This window comes from Aplysia californica, unplaced genomic scaffold (assembly GCF_000002075.1).
Source record: "Aplysia californica isolate F4 #8 unplaced genomic scaffold, AplCal3.0 scaffold00088, whole genome shotgun sequence".
In the NCBI taxonomy this organism is placed as follows: Eukaryota; Metazoa; Mollusca; class Gastropoda; order Aplysiida; family Aplysiidae; genus Aplysia; species Aplysia californica.
This window is the reverse complement of record NW_004797358.1, coordinates 411,312-430,838: the sequence shown is the minus strand read 5'-3', so window position 1 is coordinate 430,838 and position 19,527 is coordinate 411,312. Positions and strand designations below refer to the sequence as shown.

The window sequence follows — 19,527 nt, the reverse complement described above, 5'->3', positions numbered from 1 at the left end:
TGAAGTCATCACAAAGGAATATGCCTGAGCAGTAGCCAGCAGCTCATCAACACAGTAGTTATGACTTAGAGACGCTGGGAGCAGCTTGCCGGAGATGAGGGGATAACAGGACATGCTACTGAGGTGGGTTTAAAAAAAGTTTTAGTAAGTGTTTTAGGGCACTTGCAACACAATAAGGTCATACAAGTGCCGAAGATTACAGGTGTTACAAGACAGCAACAAACACAAAAAAGAAGGAGGGGGGATATAGAAAAGACGAAAGAATATTTTATAGGAAAGAAGAAGCAAACCACATCAGAGCACCCACTTACTACTGAGGTGGTTTACAGGTATCAACAACAGGGACCTCACAGTTGACACAGACATAAGATGGGTGGGGTGAGTCATTATATCCCCCCAAAATGATGAAATAAAAACAAGAAAACCCCCAGAAATTGTATTTGTAAAAACATTTTGGTCCACACTAGAAGTTTACTCATAAAATATGTAAACAAAGGCAAACCAAAATCAAAATCCACAACAAGAAAGTTGTTCAAAATTATAACATAACATTAATAACAAAAATATTCTAAGCACAGAACCAAAACTGATACAATAGTTAGATCATCAGAATCTAATCTTCGCACAAAACATTCAATGACAGAAGAAATATCTTCAAAGCTACAAAAATATAAAAAAACAACAACATTCATACACATTCAGTTTTTAGAACTGAACACAACAAAAAAAGAAGCAGTGAATGTACAAAGAGATGAAAAGAGAGAAAAAGAAAAACAACTCTAGATCAATTACTGGCATCTCAATGAAGAAACCATCCAACATCCAAAAACAAAAACTACTGAGAAAAGTTCTCTTTCAGATTCCCAAACAAAAGTGTGATGTCTTGTAATCAAGAATGAAGCTTGAAAACTTGAATCATGTTGTCCAGGTAGTTGATTATATAAAGGAGACCATCTGAAGTCAAATGAATGCCGGAAGGACGTCGGATGGAGGCAGCAAGGTTGACCGATGCCAGAAAGTAACCATCAGATGTGAAAGCCTGCAAATCAGATGATGAGCCAGTGGGCGAAGGATAAAAGATTTTAATTAAGAAAAATCATCAAATGATTCAAGTCAGGTGAAACAAAATCTGAAATAATTCTAAAATGTAACATCTTACACACACACTTTAAAATGAACAAATGGATAGTACTAGTACACCATATTTTGAATTAATGAAAATGTTACCAAAAAAAATCAAATAAAGCACTCAAAATAAATTAACTTTCCACTTAGGGAGAAGAGGGGGGAGGGAGAAAGGGGTTTGGCAGCTTGAGGATAAACAAAAACAGTCTCATTTTGACTGGAAGAAAGCCAAATCAAAATGAATTACAAATTTTTCTCCTTCAATTCAGAAAGAAGTTTTATAGGTTACATACTTCAGTTTACAGTCAGACATTTTCTGCTTTTGATACGGGAATTTAGGGGGAGATGGAAAGGGGTTTCAGAAGTCCAGCTGATGGTATCAATGGTTGCTTGTCCGGTCGGTAGAGCTGGGCAGGTACTGGCCCCCAGTACCGGAACTCCCAATACTACCGTAGGCAGTGTCAGTACCGGCACCAGGCCTCCAGTACCTGTACTGGGAAGCTGCCGACACCAAGTATTTAACACAATGTGTGATGCGCCCTTGGAACTAAAATCCCAGTTACCGTGCAGTGTATACAAGATGGGAGGTCAGATGCACAACACAAAACACTAGGTGACCTTGATACATGCAATTAAGTTCAAAATTAACAACCAATTAAAAAAAAAAAGATTATGTTTATTAAAAGGATGGATATCGCACCAAATCAGGCTCATCATGAACACCTTTGCTTATTTTGATACGCTGATTCCAAAAATGAAATCAGATTTTAGCTTCAGTATTTATTCGAAAAAATTTGCCCGAAACGTTTAATCCTGCATGGCGGCAAATTTCAAAGAGATTCTGTGTCCTGGCTCATCTCTCACAAGAGTGAGGTAAAAGCATGTGGCGACTTCTGATGCCCTTGTCTCCTCACCACCCCTGGAACTCAGTTTTGCCGGAACTGCTCAGCACTACAGGTTGGCAAGCAGTGGTCAAAACTTCACACCTCTCAAGTAATGACATGCATCAATTCTACTTATCCATTGCTACCAGTTCTTGCATTTCACAGGAACTATATTTGACCTAAAACAGAAGCGTTTGAACATTCTCTCCTTTGCTTCCACCCTAGCCCCATCAATTGGTGTAATAAGAACAGTCGACCAATGTCACCCCTCCAGTACATGTAACAACAAATTTAAGGAACAATTTTCTCGGCTGGCCGTATGATAGGGGCGGCAGGCATTGGTCAAATTAATTTCACATCTCGCACCTCTGGCTACGCATGAAACTTTCTGTACTGGAGTGCCACTAGCGGTATAGAACAAAGGTTAGAGCCGATGGAACCAAACGTGTTGTTTTATTTCAAATCAGGGCAGAGTGGGCAAAACATTTTCTGTCTCTCTGGGTAAAGGAATTTCTATTTCTATTTCCCCGTTAGACATGTTTTCGTTTAAACAGAGATAATTATAGAGAAGTTGTCAAACATGAGACAGAGCAAGAGGTCGGAGGGCACCACTCATATGTCTTGCTTTTTTTTTCTTCTGTTGGCGGTCGGTCATACTTTTTTCCAAACACTAAATGACCATTATTGTGTCCATATGTTCTTTATTCAAACAAAAAAACAAAAAACGAGCAAATGAGACTGCATTTCATTTGTACAAATTACAAACAGACTTATTTTAGTTGACAGACAGTTATGACTTGGGTGCATAGGTCCTTAAACATTATTCAAGTTGTGACAGTTTAACTCATTCGCTACGCCGAGCCGTGGGCAGCGGTGCGGTGAAAGTGTCTTCCGTACACCAAGCCGTCCCTGATGGCTCAAAAACCGACCTGTTATTCTAGCTTAGATTTCATTCCAATCAATGTATCCATTTTAAAATATAGGTTATAATACAACATTGACTTTTGGGTCAAGCTTTTCCACCAACTTTCAAGTTGAAAAATACACAAATAAACATTACAGATATATTCTACAAACCATACTGAAAATTTTGGTATATAATATGTTGATATTTATTAGAATGTGTGGCCCCAAAGATCTTTTAACTGCGCGCTAGTCATCATCTCATTTCGCCCTCGTGGAAAAAATTCGTCGACAAGCCGAAATAATACGTAGCGAATGAGTTAAACAGGCATCAACAACCTATAGTCATCATCTAAATCATATTTTGAAAGCTTTCCTTATATGTGAAGTCAGAGGTTTTCTTTTAATTGAGAACATACAAAACAGAAAACAATGCATCAGCCTGACACATATAAAAATAGGACCTGCAACAACTTCTGTCAAGTTAATGCAAATGTCGAAACTAAATCAAATAAAGTCAAGGAACTAGGCCCACTTACCTGAATTCTATTATTTTTGCTGTCACCTACAAGCCAGTTGCCTTCAGCATCAACCGCAACACCAGATGGCTCTCTGAACTCACAGATACCATTGCCATACTTTCCAAACCTTTTTACAAACTGCCCATCCACAGTAGAAAGGTACATCATACTGGAGCCTGTGGACCAAGTGGAATGAAAAAATGACTGCCATTCATTTCCTGCCTTCTGTATAACTCTTTCCAGACGTAGTTTTTGGGGGTCTAGAAGTAATTAACTTGTGGCTTGATTCAGCTACACAGGTGACATACAAAATAACTTCATATATATAAGCTTAACCATAACTCAAAAGTTAACATATGATATGTCAAATGGAAGGAAATTGAATGAGGAATACATTCCAACACAGACAGAAAGGATTAAATTTGAATATAGTATAGACATGCATTACAAGGGTTAGAATAGGAGATGGTGATGAGAAAAATGGAAAAAATTACACTCACCAAACAAGTGAAAGCAAATCAACATATAAACATTGTATCATATAAAGCCAAGAGCATAATCCACAAATTTCTGAATGCGAAGCTTTTTATTTGAAAGCAATATTCCAATTTTTGTTTGAGTTATATTTCTACTGAATCCGGATACATCGTTTTGTTGATGCAAGACCGCAAGAACTAATTCACTCGCTCTTTGCCAAACCGACACTTTGACAAAGTGAAACTAAATGTTTTCATTTCCTAAACCCTTTCCCAAGTTTTCAATAACAGTGATAAGTACTTATAAATGACAGATCATGTTAAAATGAAACAAAAGTGAGGCACCCCATCATTGCCGATATATCGGCGATACGTCCGCAGGGGTATGGACTCGCGCCGATATATCAGCGTTACGTCCGGCAAGAGTTAAGTTTAAACAAGAGTTCTATGGTATTTGTAACAGGATTAGATCATATAAGTGCTGAAAATTTGATGTGTTACAAGAGAGTAACAAACACACAAAAAAAGGAGGAAATACAGGGGCGACAGATGTTTGATAGGAAAGAAGGAGCAAACCACACCATAACACTGGTCATCCACCCACTTTCCTGCCTTCAAACTAGGGAAACATGAAGAAGTACGACAGTAAACAGCCAGAAAAGACAGAAAGACTAAAATCAAATGGCAACAAAAAATGTGTGATTCAATACATGAACAACACAGTAAACAACACAGATTCAATCAATGTTCCCATACTTTACTTTAGTGCATGTTTTTACTGAGTCTTCATTTAAGTGTTTTTTTCCACATATCATTATTTGACAATTCACTCTCAATTAAAGATTTTATTTGGAGACCGGAACAATAAATACTAAAAATCATACGGTGAAACTCAAATATAATATTGTGAAAGACAGAGCTTTCCTCTCAATGAAACTGAGCTACATGTACTTAATGAGACCACTGAAGGAGATCTAAAAGAACTGCAAGCTCAATTTCACTTTTTCTGCTTATCATTAGTACAATATATTGATTCATGAAAGAAATGTTGCAGATGTTGCCACATTTGCGAATAGAAAAATAGATATTCTGTACTGAAGATTGTAGTAGTCTCCACCCTCCACCTCCCCAAAAAGATAAAAAGAGAGAGTAATTTGAAGGACAGTAGAGTACAGGAAGAAGTGACTACTTCAAAAATGGAAATGAATAAGAGCAAAATACATACAAAAATGTCAATTAACGAACAAGACTGGTAGTGGCAGTACATTAAAAAGTGATAAACTTGAAGTACACAGAAATCAATAAGACATATTAAATGTTGGAGAAGTCTAAAGCTGAAAATTCCAGCCACTTCCCTCCATCCATTCCCAAAACTGTAAAAACTGTATGAGTTTTCTCCCAGAGCTTTTCTAGGCCCTAAGACACAACTCCAAGAAAAGAACACAACAAAAATAAATCCAGTATGTATGAATTTCAGTTTAATCAAAGCAAACTATTGGTAGCTTGAATACTCTGTGGGCAAGTGTATTCAGGTACAAACATGTATTTGACAGTATTTCAAGAGACAACTGAATTGAAGAGAATAAAAAATAACACAAAGTTTCGTTCTGTCCTCCTTATGATCTAAGAGGAAACATTGTAAGAAGGAATAGAACCATTCATTCACACCCTCTTCAGATTCAAATCTCAAATTTCTGCAAACGCATTAAAATATCCAACAACTTCCTAATGGCCATATAATCCCATTTAGAATATTTATTAATATCAATCTAATATAAAGCATAACAGTGAAACTCACCCAAATCACTTGCAAGCACCATGTTCTTGTGTGCAGCCAGGAATCTCACTTTACTGAGAGGGGTGCCAGCTTGCATCAAAGGCGTATAACTGTATGAATCCAGCCTGTCTTCACCGAGAGTGTAGCTGAAAACTTTTGGGGCCTTTCTAGTTTCATCAACTAACACAGCACAAGTCTTATTTGTGGGTTTGGCAAGAGCTAGTCCTGAAAAAAATGAACCATAAACATAAAATCAAAGAATTAACAATACTTATACTCTTTTATAACTTGTATGGAGTGCTTTATATTACTACAGTAAGAATTCATCTGCCTGACCAAAAACATTTAAAGAGACCTCATTTTCTTTTAAAACTATTCCAGTCCTTTTGATTGGACCTGAAAATAATGTGTGTCATAATGAAGTGGAATCAGGTTAATTTTGGGGCATATAAAGTTATTGATATCATCTCAATGTCTTTTCATTTGCCCTACTTTGAAAAGAAATACCAATTTATCTTGATAGAAGTCAAAACAATTGCAATTGAAGAAGATGGGGGGGTCTCCTGATGTCAGAGGTAAAATTAACAAGACAATGGCTGCCAGAATTTGGTTATTTCAAAAGCTTGAGTGTTTTTGGAAACTGCAAATTTCTTTCTTTTATTTTCATTTTTGCCTTTGATCCTTTGATGTTTGTTCTTCAGTAAAAACTCATGAAGGAACGTATTTTTACTTGTGAATATAATCTAAATGCCAAGTTCAAACATATCCCCTCAGCTTTTTTGCCTGATCCAGTCCTACGTCTGCTGTTGGAACCAACATTCCAGACTTTCCCATGCAAAATGATCACAACGCAAATTATATGGGTATGGGAATATAACCCTCAGCAGAGCCAGTGAAATGGTGATAAAACATACCTTTTCCATGGGAGAAGTGTCACAACTGTGACACTAAAAGTAGATAACATTTTTATTTCAGCCCATCATGCTCACCAAAAGGATGTTGAAAAATCCTTTGCCCAAAAGTGTTGAACTTTTTGCCACTAGCATCAAATGCTTGAACACAGTGATCATCTTTCACATACATATTGTCTAGAGAATCACACACAACAGCTGATGGTCGCTGAAATGATACGTCTTTCTGAAAAAAAAAAAAAGACAATTTCAATACAGAAAAAAAAAGGATAAAAAAAGGGGGGGGGGGGGCCTTTTCTAGATTATTAAATTACAAGTGATTAACAACTATCTCAGTTATGAAAATTAACTTTTCAAAGGTGAAGATGTGTTAAAAGCACAACATAGTTGCCCATAACATCAATAAGAAGTATTTTATAAGAGTTTACTACAAATTAGTAAGCTGGGAACAAAGTGCACAATGACTTGGCACTGTTCACTATCGCTAACTTGTAAGCAGAGACATTCCAAAATTGAACCTTGAGCATCTTTACAGATATTAGATAAAAATCTATGACTCACTGCACAAAGAAAAAAGCCCCATAGATATATCTGAATCGCAATTGTTTTTTTCATAACGGGCAGTAAAAAAAAAAATGGAATAAAAACAGTCAAATAGAAAATGACACCTTCAAAACTGAAATATATACAATAACCCAGAAAATTTTACCTCACCACCAATAGACATAACCAACTCATCATCTCGCAGGACCTTGACCCGGTTATTGCCTGTATCGGCCACAACCAAAAGACCATCACTTCTGACAGTCAGTCCTGTGGGGTGATCAAAAGAGGTGCTGTGTCCTCCAGTCACGCATTTCACCAGTGTTCCTTTCACCTCTCCAAGACACAAGGGTTGTGGATGAAAGATTCAAACAAAGCAGAAGGAAATTAGAAAAAAAGATATAAGAATTATGGAACTTTGCTTGACCTGTGATAGTCATGTTCTTTTGTTTGACAAAGAGAGGAGTCGTGTAATTCTCTTGAAACATAGATCAGTGACAAGACTTGGTATTCTTAGAAATTTCTTTGTTTTATAAAGTAAACTGAAACTGATATAAAGTGTCACGACGTTGTGAAATCAGGTGCTCATCAATTTTTGGGCAAATGGAGTTATTAGTATCATCTTAAACGTTGTTTATTTGTCTTGCATTTGGCCCAAAAAAATATCCATCTAACACGAATAGAAGTCAAGATATTTGCCATTCAAGGAGGCGAGATCTCGAGTCGCCTCGTGTCAGAGGTAAAATTAGAGAGAGTCCTTGGGAACTGCAAATTTAAGTTTCCAGTGCATTTGATTTTGATCAACATTTTTCTGTAAACCTCACACAGAAATATTTTCTTAAAAGGTCATAAAAAGGTGTTGAGTCTAAAAAAGAATATTTGGAAAAAAATCTCCCAACCGCCAGAAAAATGTTGGTTTTCTTTATTACATTCTTTTGATCAGCGCCGGATTTCACCATGCTGCCTCACATAATTGCAAATCATTTCAAGTCCTACAGAAGACTATCAGACTATATATGATACTAAAGGCAAAAAGTAATACCAAAGAGAAGTTCCAAAAATACTTAAAATTTCAGTTTCTACACACGTACGACCCACATCTCATGAGATTGCACATTGAAATGGAAGCTACTGTCCACAACAGTTTCCAGAACTTCTCCCCATCATAACTGTACATGATGTTCTGTGCTAAATCTCAAAAATACATAAAACTTGCAGTTAACAAGATCAAAGTGGTATTTAAATACTCTTACCTTTAGGTCCAGCAAAAGATGTCGACAGTATGCTCCTCAAACTGAACTTCATGTCTGCAATATCGGCGTTCTTGGGCATACTCTGCGATTGTTTCTTGGAATTCAAACTTTCTTTCGGTGCTGTAACTAGAGAACAGAGAGGGGGTACAGCAATGTCCTCCTTCTTCTGTGACAAATAACTTTTAGTACATGATATTTGGTTCGTGGTCAACAGATTTGGAGGTCTTTTATCTTCAACAGTTTCCATGACAGTCTCACATGTGATTAAGTTCACAGGTGCTGGAAGAGTTGTAGTCTTCACTTTTTCCTCTTCCTCTTCTGTTTGGGTGTGATTCTTCTTTAAATGAGTTGAATTGTTAGAATCCAGTCTTGAACCGAAAGTTCCTAAAGGCTTTCCAGACACCATTGCAGAATTCGCAGAAGCTACTGATTTATCATGGGCTGCCAGATCTATTTTGCCTTCTCTCCAATTTGGACAATCTGCTCTGGATGACTTATCAGATTTCTTTTGGGTTTGAGCACTCGAACTGCCGGAAGTCTGGTCCATGTAACAAGGCCTCAGATGAACTTTGTTTGAAAGTTTGCTGACTGTGAGAGTATTAACCTTTGGTTTGAAAATGCCATCGTCTTTCATATTAATAACATTCTCACTCTGCTCCTTTTTTACTAATCCATCAGGTGTGATATGGGAGGTGACTTTTCCAAAGGTATTTGAAAGTTTCTCTGAGTGGCTTTTAGCTTTCTCTTCCAAACTGCACTGAGAAAATTCCTTTGAAAGAAAACCATCTGGATGTTTCCGTGTGTGGTTTTGAATGTTTAGAGATGCATCTGATAAGCTGCACTGAGAAAAATTCTTGGAAAGACCATGTTCCACTTCTTTGCCAGGGTCTCCAGCATGGGTGACCTCCCCTCTCTCAGACGCTGTCTTGTCAGTCACAAGGGCAAACTTTCCTTGAAATGAGGAAGGCTCATTATTATTAAGCACAGACTGTTGCCGTTTAGTTGCTTGTCTTTCAGAGCCATGAACTCCATTGGTTTCAAAACTACCTTGATTGAACAGCTGCTTCTCAAGAGGGAATTTTTTTGATGCAACACCATCAGTGTGTTCTGAGAGATCGCCAAATCCAAGAGAATGTAAAATATGTTTCTCAAAATTTCTAGAATTTTTACTAACAATTTTGACCAATGTTGCTTCAAAAAACTGTTGAAGATCTACTTCTAGGTCAATCGAAACGAAAGTGTTGTAGTCAACATACTTGAGTTCATCACACTCTTTCAAGCTTCCTAAAAACTCACTTTCAAGAGCTGTCTGAGTAACAGGGACATTCGTTTGATCCTTCAGTACTTTTTCTGCCATTATGCAGAGTTTTGAAATGTAATCAACACACTGAATGATTTCATTGGAATGACTCTCCAGGACATTGGCTCTGTCTGTCACTATACCTCCAATGAAAGTCTGAAGGTGAGTATCAAAAGCATCTACCATTCTGTGTAAATTATTAATTAGGTCTTTAGCTTTGGCTTTGGCCAGTAAACCATTCCTCTGAAGCACTTTTTGCTTTTGAGTCATATCAGAGGCTTTGTTCAAGTCATTTATGATGGCATAGCCTTGACTCAACAGAGTTGGCAAACCTTGATCTCCATCCATCTTTATATCTGAGGATGATACAACTGAACATCAGCTTAAAATATCTGAAAAAAAGGTGTCAAGAAATGTTTTTGTTTCTGGAGCAAAATAAAAAGCATATATGACAGCAGACAGGGTACCTGCAACTCGAATGAACAACACTAAACAGACAATGTCTTTGCTGACCACCCACAGGTCCATGGTGGGTCCACAGGAACAATTTCTCTCTTTTAGAAAGTATAGCTTTCTTTATGAAATTAATTATTTGAAATTTAGCACAGACTCACAAATCCATAAAAACACCTTCGCAGTTAGTTAACATTATGACAATGATACTTGCTAGAAAATTAAAGAGTACTGTAGCACTCGACAACGCAACTATCAGTTAGCTAATAAATTATTTTGTCAAAAATCTTTTCTTTTTTATAATGTATAATAAACCTAAAACTTTGTTTTTACGTGCATAAATTGTCTTTAGATACAACACTAAACAAAGAAAATTTTTTAAGTTGCAAATTGATAATTTACTACCTTTGAAGTGCCGCCAGAAGAATGAAATTATATCACACGATTTACACTAGACTAGACAGTCTTGTAATAATATCATGGTGAGGAATCCAACATTGTATTAAATTTAAACACAATGGGCGAATGGCAGTTATAATATGTTTGAGACAACAATATAGAGGGGGGGGGGGGACCTCAACAGCCAATTAGTTTGTTATTCATAGTAAATGAAAAGTATTCAATAAGTGTCATATATAGCCTACAATCTATAAATTCCATGTCCAACAGAGAGAATAAACCATTGTAGCGCTATAAAAATTTGTGAGGGATTGTGGTGAAACCTGGCGCTCGTCAAAACAACTAGAATCTAAATCAAAAAAACATTTTTAAGCCCATTGGGCAATTTTTATCACATTTTTTTTTATAGGCCCAACACCTTTTATGTCCATTTCTGTTTGGAATTTAAGGAAAAACATTGATCAAAGGCATGCAAAATAGTTTTTACTGACACTCAAGCTTCGGAAGTAACCAAACGTTAGGGAGGCCATTTCTAACTAATTTACCTTCAACACCAAACGACCCCCACCTTCAATCGCATACCTCTACGATGATGCCAGTGACTCCATAAATGCTCAAAAATTGACAAACACCTGATTCCATAGCATCTTGCCACATATTTATGTTTAATAAGCTTTTAATTAGGAAGGATATATAGATCATCCTGAAGAGTCCCAACTTTCGAATTTCCTTTTTGCCAATTTGCAAAAAGGTGAAATTATACCATAAATTTCTCTTTTCCCTGTTCACCTCTATTGACCTTGGACATCAGAGGCAGGAATAGGGGCGCTCTCTTGGTCTAAAGGTTTTGGTGTTTGTCTCATTCAACAGGTCCCAGGTTCGAAACCTGACATTGACGGAAAATCTAATTTCTCCTTTCACCTCCTTTCTTGCACTGTAACACCTATGTTCTGTCATCTGCTTTCGTCTTCACTTTCTGCCTCCCTTCTGGGCTCCAGACTCTTTTTGCAGTCTTTCTTCTGCTACTCTTTGGCTCCTCCTTACTGCTGTCTGTCAGCAAAAACCCTGATCTTAGGGTAGGTAGGATGTAACACCTTGTAGCCTTCTCGGGTAAGGGCGAAAAATCTCGGATGTCCCTTATGTGCAAGTTGCGCACGTTAAAGATTCCTTGGTGGTCCAAAATCAATAAGAGAAATCTTTGGCTGCCACCTGGGCAAAATCAAAAGTTAATTCCTACCAAACTGAAAATGTTTAATGTATCCCACGCCCTCGTATGACCATGCCATGTTTCACGATGCGGAGGAATGAGGCGCTCGTCAATTTTTGGATAAGATTGGTATCACCTTCATGCCTGTTCATTTTCCTCGCATTTGATGAAGAAAGAACCCATCTATCTTAAATAAAATGGTGAATGGAATATATATAATATATATTTGCAACTGATGCAGGTGGAGGTCACCTGGTGTCCGAGGTAAAATTAGTCAGAAAATGAACATCAAAGTTTGGTGATTTCCAACAAAGCTTGAAGAGTGTCCCTGGAAACTGCAAATTTACATTTTTTGTGCCTCTCATCAATGTTTTTCAACTCAGTACAATGCATGCAGGAATATGTTTTTGAATGGATGTAAAAGGTGTTGAGCCAAAAATAAAAGGAAGTGGATATTTATACGGCAGGCCGTCGAAAAATCGAAAGAGATAATTCCACGGCCCATAAATATTCAGCCAATCAGAACATCTGGACCATTTTTATAACTAAGCCTAGGCCTATCTCTTTTCCATAAGTAACGCATTATAGACAATTTAAGATACCTGTATGTTTAGTTAACAATGTTTGCTATCATTTTGTGCATTATGGACAATAATGAAATGTTTTGTGCTTGTGATTGTAACGAGAGTGAGAGATGCACAATTTATTTTGTGCAAGCAAAATGGAGAGAAGACTTTTTTTTCCAACAGTAGGGGGCCCATTTGCGGATGGGATCGGGTCGGGTCGGGTAGGGATGATTACCCGAATCGTTGCCTGGAAAACAAACTCAATTCTTGCTTTGATGCACTTCAAGCAGAGCCTCTATGCCGTCGAAATATCAATTCCGATCTTTAGACTCAAGACGGAATACCGTATAGGTATCACTTCCGATGTTCATACAGCATGCCATGGAAATATCAACTACGACCTTCAGACCGTATGCCGTCAAAATATCGCTACCTAAAATAAAAACATTCTAGATCTAGATCTAGATCTATACTCTACATCTGATCTAGATTTAGACTTAGAGATCTAGGCGCTTTTTCGGTAGTTCCCACCCCACAATTGTTATTCGCCGGTTTTGGCCCCAAGAGTAGGGGCCAAAAATATGGTGGGGGTTTTCAGGGAGGCATGCCCCCCTGAATTTTACCACAATTTAATGTTTTGCAGTTATTAGGTTTGATATCTTTGCTTGCCGCGAATCAAACGTATAGATCAAGATGTATGCTCAAATAAGGGGGATGGGAACTACCGAAAAAGCACCGAGATCTACAATACATATTATACAACACAGCAAACGGCAAACGTTCAAGCAAAGACAAACCATCAAAATAGCAGGGGACCGGGAGAGGTATGCATCAGGCCTGACTCCCGTGCTGGCACAGCTAGATTCTACGTTTGTATTAGACTAGATCTAGTGAGTTAGTGTTTATGCAAAGGGTGCAAAACAGCAAGAAATCTAGGCCCGAGCCACCAGGGACAAACTCCGAAGTTGAGTACTTCTTCAAGACGCTGTTGAAGAGCCTAGCCTAAAAACACGATCACAAAGATACAGAAACAGTCTAAAAGGAAAAGTCTGGAAGGCCTCCTATAGGTTCTAATTGTCTTACATTTCGGGAACGAGCTCATCGTTTCTTGATCTCAAGATCTAGATCTAATTATTATTGCTGAGACAGAAACATTATCTTCGTCTACAATCTACTCACTGATACAAGCTTGAAGCAAAACAATACGCCAGCCTAGCCTACCTGCTCGCTCGCTGCTCGTGTATCATCATCCGCTGGCCAGATCACGATCACGCCGCCAGTGACATTGGGGGGTTTGAGATTAGGCCCTTGGCCTAGGCTAAGATTCAAATAAAATGGGCTAAAAAGAGATCCACAATTTTGTTTTTCATCTCATTGGCCTGTCCCAACGAGCATGTCCTCACTTTTCATGAAATAATAGACTATAAAAAAAATCTAAATCTAGTCTAGAAATCTAGATGGCTTTGATTAGTCTAGGATATATATGTATTTGAGTTTGTTTGGTGTTTTTTTGTTGGTTTTTTATCAGACTGACGCAGCCTGAAAAAGGGTGTAGGCCTAGACGGGTTGGTTTTTATTTTCACTCTCACTCTCAGTTAAATTCTCATCAGTTCTCAATAAATCGTCTAGGCTGGCTAGAATCTATACTTACTAAGTCTTGGACTACTGACGTTACAAAGTGTTTGAACAGTTGTACGAAGGCCAAGAAAGAGCCAAATAATTAGATCTGCCTAGCTAAATAAAAATTAGGCTATGCCTAGAAAAATCCTGGTCACGTGATCGATAAATCTTCATTGCTCACGTGATCGATTAGCTAGGCCTAACCACAAGTTTTGCCGCTGAAATTTCAATTCTGTCACTGTTTGAGTGACTGAATTCGACCAAAGAAGTTGTTCAAGACAAAACTGGAACTGAAGTTGGGAGCACGTGTATTTAGATCTACGTGGCTTTATCCATTTTGAGTAGCATGTCTTTGGCTGGCGACGGATCAAGGTTGGTTTGAACCCTTAGCCTAGACCAGCCTAGACTAAGAAGATCACCTTTTAAATTTTTATCTCGCAAGAGCTCTAGATTTATCTATCTAGATTTCTAGATCTAAATGTTTTCGTAAAACAGCACTGTTTTCTTTACGTCAGAGGCCATCATAAGTAAACTCGCACCAAAAAGTCAAGGAACAAAAATTCAAAGAAAGATAACTGAAGAACAGTTTAACCAAATTTATTCCTTTTTTCAGAAATGATGCTTTCGACTCTCTAGATTAAGTGTGTACAATTTCAGATTTCAACAACAACGAGAAGTTCATGTAAATTGAGTTTTAGTCACACTGGTGGGATTTCAAAAGTCTGAACAGCCATAGTTTTTCATGAACATAGTCTACAGCGGGTTTAGCCACCCTGGTTAATCCAACACTCGGCACAGCGTCGACGCATGGACAGGACATGCCTTCGGAGAACTTGTTGCGGTAGGTTCTGCCATTCCTGGACGAGGCAGCCCAAGAGTTGTTGAAGGTTTTGTGCATGAGGGTGGTTGTCCCTTATCCACCGGTCAATGTGATCCCAAATGTTCCCTGTTGGGTTCAAATCCGGACTACAAGCTGGTCAGTCCGTGCAGGTGACAGCTCGCTTCTGCAGGGAGTCCCCCACGATGCGTGCGCGATGTGGTGTGGCGTTGTCGTCCTCCAGTACTGCCTGGGGTCCAATCTGTTGCAGGAGAGGAACATCAAGGGGACGTAGGATTTCGTCCCTGTACCCTGCCGCATTCGGCTCAAAATTATGAAATTTGAGTTGTTGTAGGCATTTTTAGCTTCCTCACTCTCTCCTACAACTATTCCATTGCATCAGAACCCCCCAAAACCTCACTCCTTCCCATACCGGGCATGTTTGTCACCACCATTTCCTCATAAAGTCGATATTTTATTTTTCTTTGTCAGCAGTTCTCAAAACGCTACTTTTGTCTGTACTTTTTAAAAATAGCTCCACCATTTTTTTTATCCAATCTCCCTTAAATTTTCACAGAATGAAGAGAAGATGTAATACTAAAAATTCGTCTGTTGAATTTTTTATATATGAAATAGATTTTTGTTCCTTGAGTATAGATTTTCACGAATTTTTTTGCAAACTTGAAGACTTCTTTAGGAAAAAATTCATTAAAAGATTTCTAATTCGTTTAGGAAAAAAACCAACAGACAAATTTTTAGATCTAATGTTTGTAAACACGCATGTAAAAATACAATCAATCTCCATGAGCAGTAAGTGCGGTATTCATTGTACGCAAGACATGTAAACTAAATCCAATATGGCCACCGTATCCATGGAAACGAAACTTTTTTCTCAAATTTGATTGGGGATTTTAAGGCTCCTTACTATGCTTGTTATAGGCCTATGTGTGAAATTTTGGTAAAATTCGGTCGATTAATAAGCGGGATAGCCTTCAGGTGTAGCCCCCCCCCCCCCCCCCCCCCCTTTAATAAGCTTACTTTTTCAGTTTTGTCTTTTCCTTCAGGGAATACAATGCAGAAACAGGCAATGCAGTTGAATTGTCAGCAGCCGTGAAAAACTTCAAGCAGAGTGAAGCTCTTGAATCCGTGGATGGCTTCGACAGGGACTTGATGACGTTACAGGACCAGATTCTCAACTTATCTGGTTATTACTTTTTCTTACATAGAGTAGAATAATATACAAATTTCAATATATATATTTAAAAAATTTCTTTATACATATATATATATATATATATATATAATATATCTATCTATCTATCTGCATCGCCATTGTTTGTTTTTTTAAAACTGCTGTCTCATCTTTTTGCCCCATTTAAAGCTTCGTTTTCGGTCAGATTCAGTACTGATTGCTTTTCTCTTTCTCTTCGGGCCAAAATTTGGCGTGCTACAGTTTACAGGTCCTTTTTTATGCTGGATTTTTACCTCATCATGAACCGGTGTCTGTGATAAAGCGGTAAGTAGACGTTTCGCTGCCGCATGCATGGTACTCGACTCCCGATTCCCAAGTGTGGAGAAATCCTTATCGAGTATCTTGATCTTTCTGCTGGGATGTTGTAATACAATGTAGTTGTATTCCTCTCAGCCAGGGTTTGGTCCTGACTGGCATAGTCGGAAGCCCACCACCCTATATGATCCAAATCGTGTCGATAGTGGCATAAAAACATCTGCTACTAATAAAAATTAAAGCAAAACCCACCAACAACTACAACAACAAACTCACCATTATGAGCAAAACAACTACTACGAAGCCGTAAGACAATCATGTTTCCTCATAAAGAATAAAGACACTTTCACAGTTATGGTTGTCTCAGAAACTAACCAACGTAGCTGCTACATGTAGACCTTATAGTATACATATTTCTTTATTTTTACGATGTAGGTCTGAATTTACCATGACTTGCAGCAGTTTTGCACTCTGAAATCAAAATAACATACACTAGATGTAGGGCTATATGGTCAAACTCACACTGGACTTTACTTTTATCAGCCGCTTATACCCTTTTGGATGTCGCAGGAAGAAAGAGACGTCTCTCTGTCGCCAGCCGGAGAGCTTGGGTCAGGGAAATGCCGTGGGTGGTTAATGTTTCCCTGACTCCATCTATCTAGGTCTTTCTCGGTAGCCCTCTAGCCTTGTTGCCATCGTATTTTTAAAAAAATGTAGGCACTTTGTGCTGGATGGTGTGTTGGTAATCGTAGGAGATGTCCGAACCATTTGATTTCATTCTTTGGTGTTGGATGTGATGCATGACATCATTTGTGCCCACCACTTTCATGTATTTTCTTGGTCCCACTTCCTTTTACTTTTAAACGGCAATCCGACAGGCCAAGTATTGGAATTCTCCACCTTTTCATGAAAGTAATGAGTTCTTGTTCCTTGTCTTTGAGGCCACAGATGTTAAGAGTACAAATCCTTTCTCGTAATCTTTTAACTTTTCCAGGTCGTTTTCCGTCTGTATCAGTCCGTTTCTTTCTTTCATTGTTTTTTTGGTGTGTTTTTTTGTTTAGCAATAAAGAATCCGCTGCCGACTTGCTAGGCCTGTCACAGTTTCACCAGAGCCCTGTTAGCCAGCAACTATTCGGGATGACCCGGGTTCTCCTCCTCGGCTAGCGTGACGCCTCAGTGGCATAAAGCAACACCGTACTTCGTTGAACCCAGCAATCCCCTACTTTGTCGTTTCCACCTCCCCGGACGTGGATCTTGGGGTTGGACAATTTTTAAAAAACATACCCTAAAATGATAATGTATTACATAATATATTTAAAAACTTAGGTAAAAGTTTTACGGCACTTACAACACAACTAGGTCATATAAGTGCTACAGATCAGAGGCGTTACTAGAGAGTAACGTGCACAGAAAAGGAGAAGGAGTGATACAGACCTTTAATATTTGATAGGAAAGGATCACATCACGTCAGAGCACCCATCAACCACCCACTGAGCGTGAATTTGGCTCTGGTCTTTTTAAACATCTTTAGATACATGCAGATGACGTTATCAATATTGCTAAATGACTGGTGCCCCCAAGAGCTAATCGTTTACATGTATTTCTTCCAGTGCGCACCCATATGCTGGAAGTGGACCTCGCTACCCTCTTCAGCCCCGACCTGATTCTGGAACTGGAGAAAATGGACCAGAGCTGCGTTGAATGCACTCTAGACTTAGAGAAAATGGCGTGTGAGGAGTTCTCTTCACTAAACGCGGACGCTGAACCTCCAGTATCCCAGACAGATTCACTACTGCCATTGGACCAGCCAAACGAAGTCAACGATGAAAAATCCAACAATGTGCAGTGTATGTCAGACAAATCAGCACTTGATGTCGATGATGCTGATGAGGATAAAGTGGGCTAAAATTAAGCTCACCCATCACTTCATTTTTACCAAAATGAGGTTTCAGTTTCAGCCAATTTGATTGTTTTGCAATTTTTCTGATGTTGTTGAAATAGGCTGGAATAAATAAATTCTCTATAAAAGTATTGATGCAAGCAGACCTGGGTTGGCCTTCCTATTAGTTTCAACGGTATGTCTTTTTTCCTTAGAAAATGAGTCTTTTTTGTTGTCTGCCTCAGTCATTTCGCTTTTCTCCAGTTTAATAATTTTAAAAAATCTGATTAATCTGATCAGCATCCAAAATTGTTGAACTTGATTGAGATTGACTCTTAAATATGTTGAACTATCAATTCTTGAAGAATGTACCCATTTGACTAAAGTGACTTTTATACATTTTAATAGAAATACCTGTAGTCTGAAGAGATGCAAAGCACATTGCACAATGACGTACAACTGGTTGAATAGTGACACACAAAAATATGATGTAGGTGTTTGACACCCCCATCAATACAATTTAGATCATTTAGGAGGCCGGCTTTGACCCTGCTTATCAGGGCTAATCCTGGCTGAGAGAGATACAACACCCCAGCAGAAAGACCAAGATACACGGTTCGAGCCTCAGCTCGGTCCGACATTGTGTCCTTGGGAAAGACACTTTACACGAACTTCCCACTTGGCTCGGTCCTATCGGAGACGGACGTTAAACTAGGAGGTCCTGCCCCTTAAATAACTTAATAGTGTTGATAGGGGTGTTAACCTATACCATTTAAAAAAAAAAAAAAAGAATTGAACTCGGGTCCCCCGTGTATGACAGCAAAGCACCTAACTGCTACGCCACAGAGATGCTGGTCTGAATTCATGACTAACTCCACCTAACAGAAGTTCATATGATACATGTACTTCTCATCAAGAATAGTAGCCTACTTCAATATTTTACAAACTACTTCTTCTGACTCTTATAGTTTGAAGATATATTGATTACCGGTACTTTTTGAGTGTACATTTTGGAGGACAAGGTACATGTAATCTGGAATCAATATCAAGCAAAATGAGGTACAGTAAAGTCCACGTGATTTGTTAAAACTAGCAAGAAAATGGCAGAAAAAGTTTAGTAACTTCCACAGCTGGAAAGTCCTTGGAAAGTGGAAATTTACATCTTTTATGTTTCTAATCAACGATTTTCAGTCAAATCTACACAGAAATTTGTTTTTAAAACCATTTTAAAGGTGCTCAGTCAAAAAAGCAAAAATTTCATCAATGTTGCCATACCATCGGAAGAATGCTGGTTTCTTCACGAGTTCCTGATTCACCATGATGCCTCACATATACTACAGTCCAGTCCATTTTTAACAGCCTCTGTTATTACAAGAACTTGGATAT

General features: G+C 38.3%; 2 protein-coding genes across 5 annotated transcripts; one reads left to right on the top strand and one right to left on the bottom strand.

Moving 5' to 3' along the window:
* Nucleotides 1-235: 235 nt before the first annotated feature.
* Nucleotides 236-14,137, bottom strand: LOC101846341. Of its 3 annotated transcripts, none has more exons than XM_005094707.3 (7): nucleotides 13,540-14,137; nucleotides 8,394-10,049; nucleotides 7,307-7,476; nucleotides 6,676-6,823; nucleotides 5,708-5,911; nucleotides 3,452-3,609; nucleotides 236-1,039 (listed from the first exon to the last, which is right to left on the bottom strand). In XM_005094707.3, exons 2-7 carry the CDS (start codon nucleotides 10,039-10,041, stop codon nucleotides 890-892), a joined length of 2,478 nt encoding a protein of 825 aa, XP_005094764.1. In that variant the 5' UTR covers nucleotides 10,042-10,049; nucleotides 13,540-14,137; the 3' UTR covers nucleotides 236-889. The 3 variants fall into 3 exon arrangements, with proteins under 3 accessions (XP_005094764.1, XP_005094763.1, XP_012935930.1); XM_005094706.3 differs by lacking the exon at nucleotides 13,540-14,137 and adding an exon at nucleotides 13,402-13,490; XM_013080476.2 differs by lacking the exon at nucleotides 13,540-14,137 and adding an exon at nucleotides 13,116-13,475.
* Nucleotides 14,138-14,151: 14 nt separating this feature from the next.
* On the top strand, nucleotides 14,152-18,305 carry LOC101846124. 2 transcript variants are annotated; one of them, XM_005094705.3, is made up of 3 exons: nucleotides 14,152-14,310; nucleotides 15,820-15,959; nucleotides 17,873-18,305. In XM_005094705.3, the coding sequence occupies exons 1-3, from the start codon at nucleotides 14,285-14,287 to the stop codon at nucleotides 18,166-18,168; spliced, it is 462 nt and encodes a 153-aa protein (XP_005094762.1). In that variant the 5' UTR covers nucleotides 14,152-14,284; the 3' UTR covers nucleotides 18,169-18,305. The 2 variants fall into 2 exon arrangements, with proteins under 2 accessions (XP_005094762.1, XP_012935935.1); XM_013080481.2 differs by lacking the exon at nucleotides 14,152-14,310 and adding an exon at nucleotides 14,615-14,779.
* The last annotated feature ends 1,222 nt before the right edge of the window (nucleotides 18,306-19,527 follow it).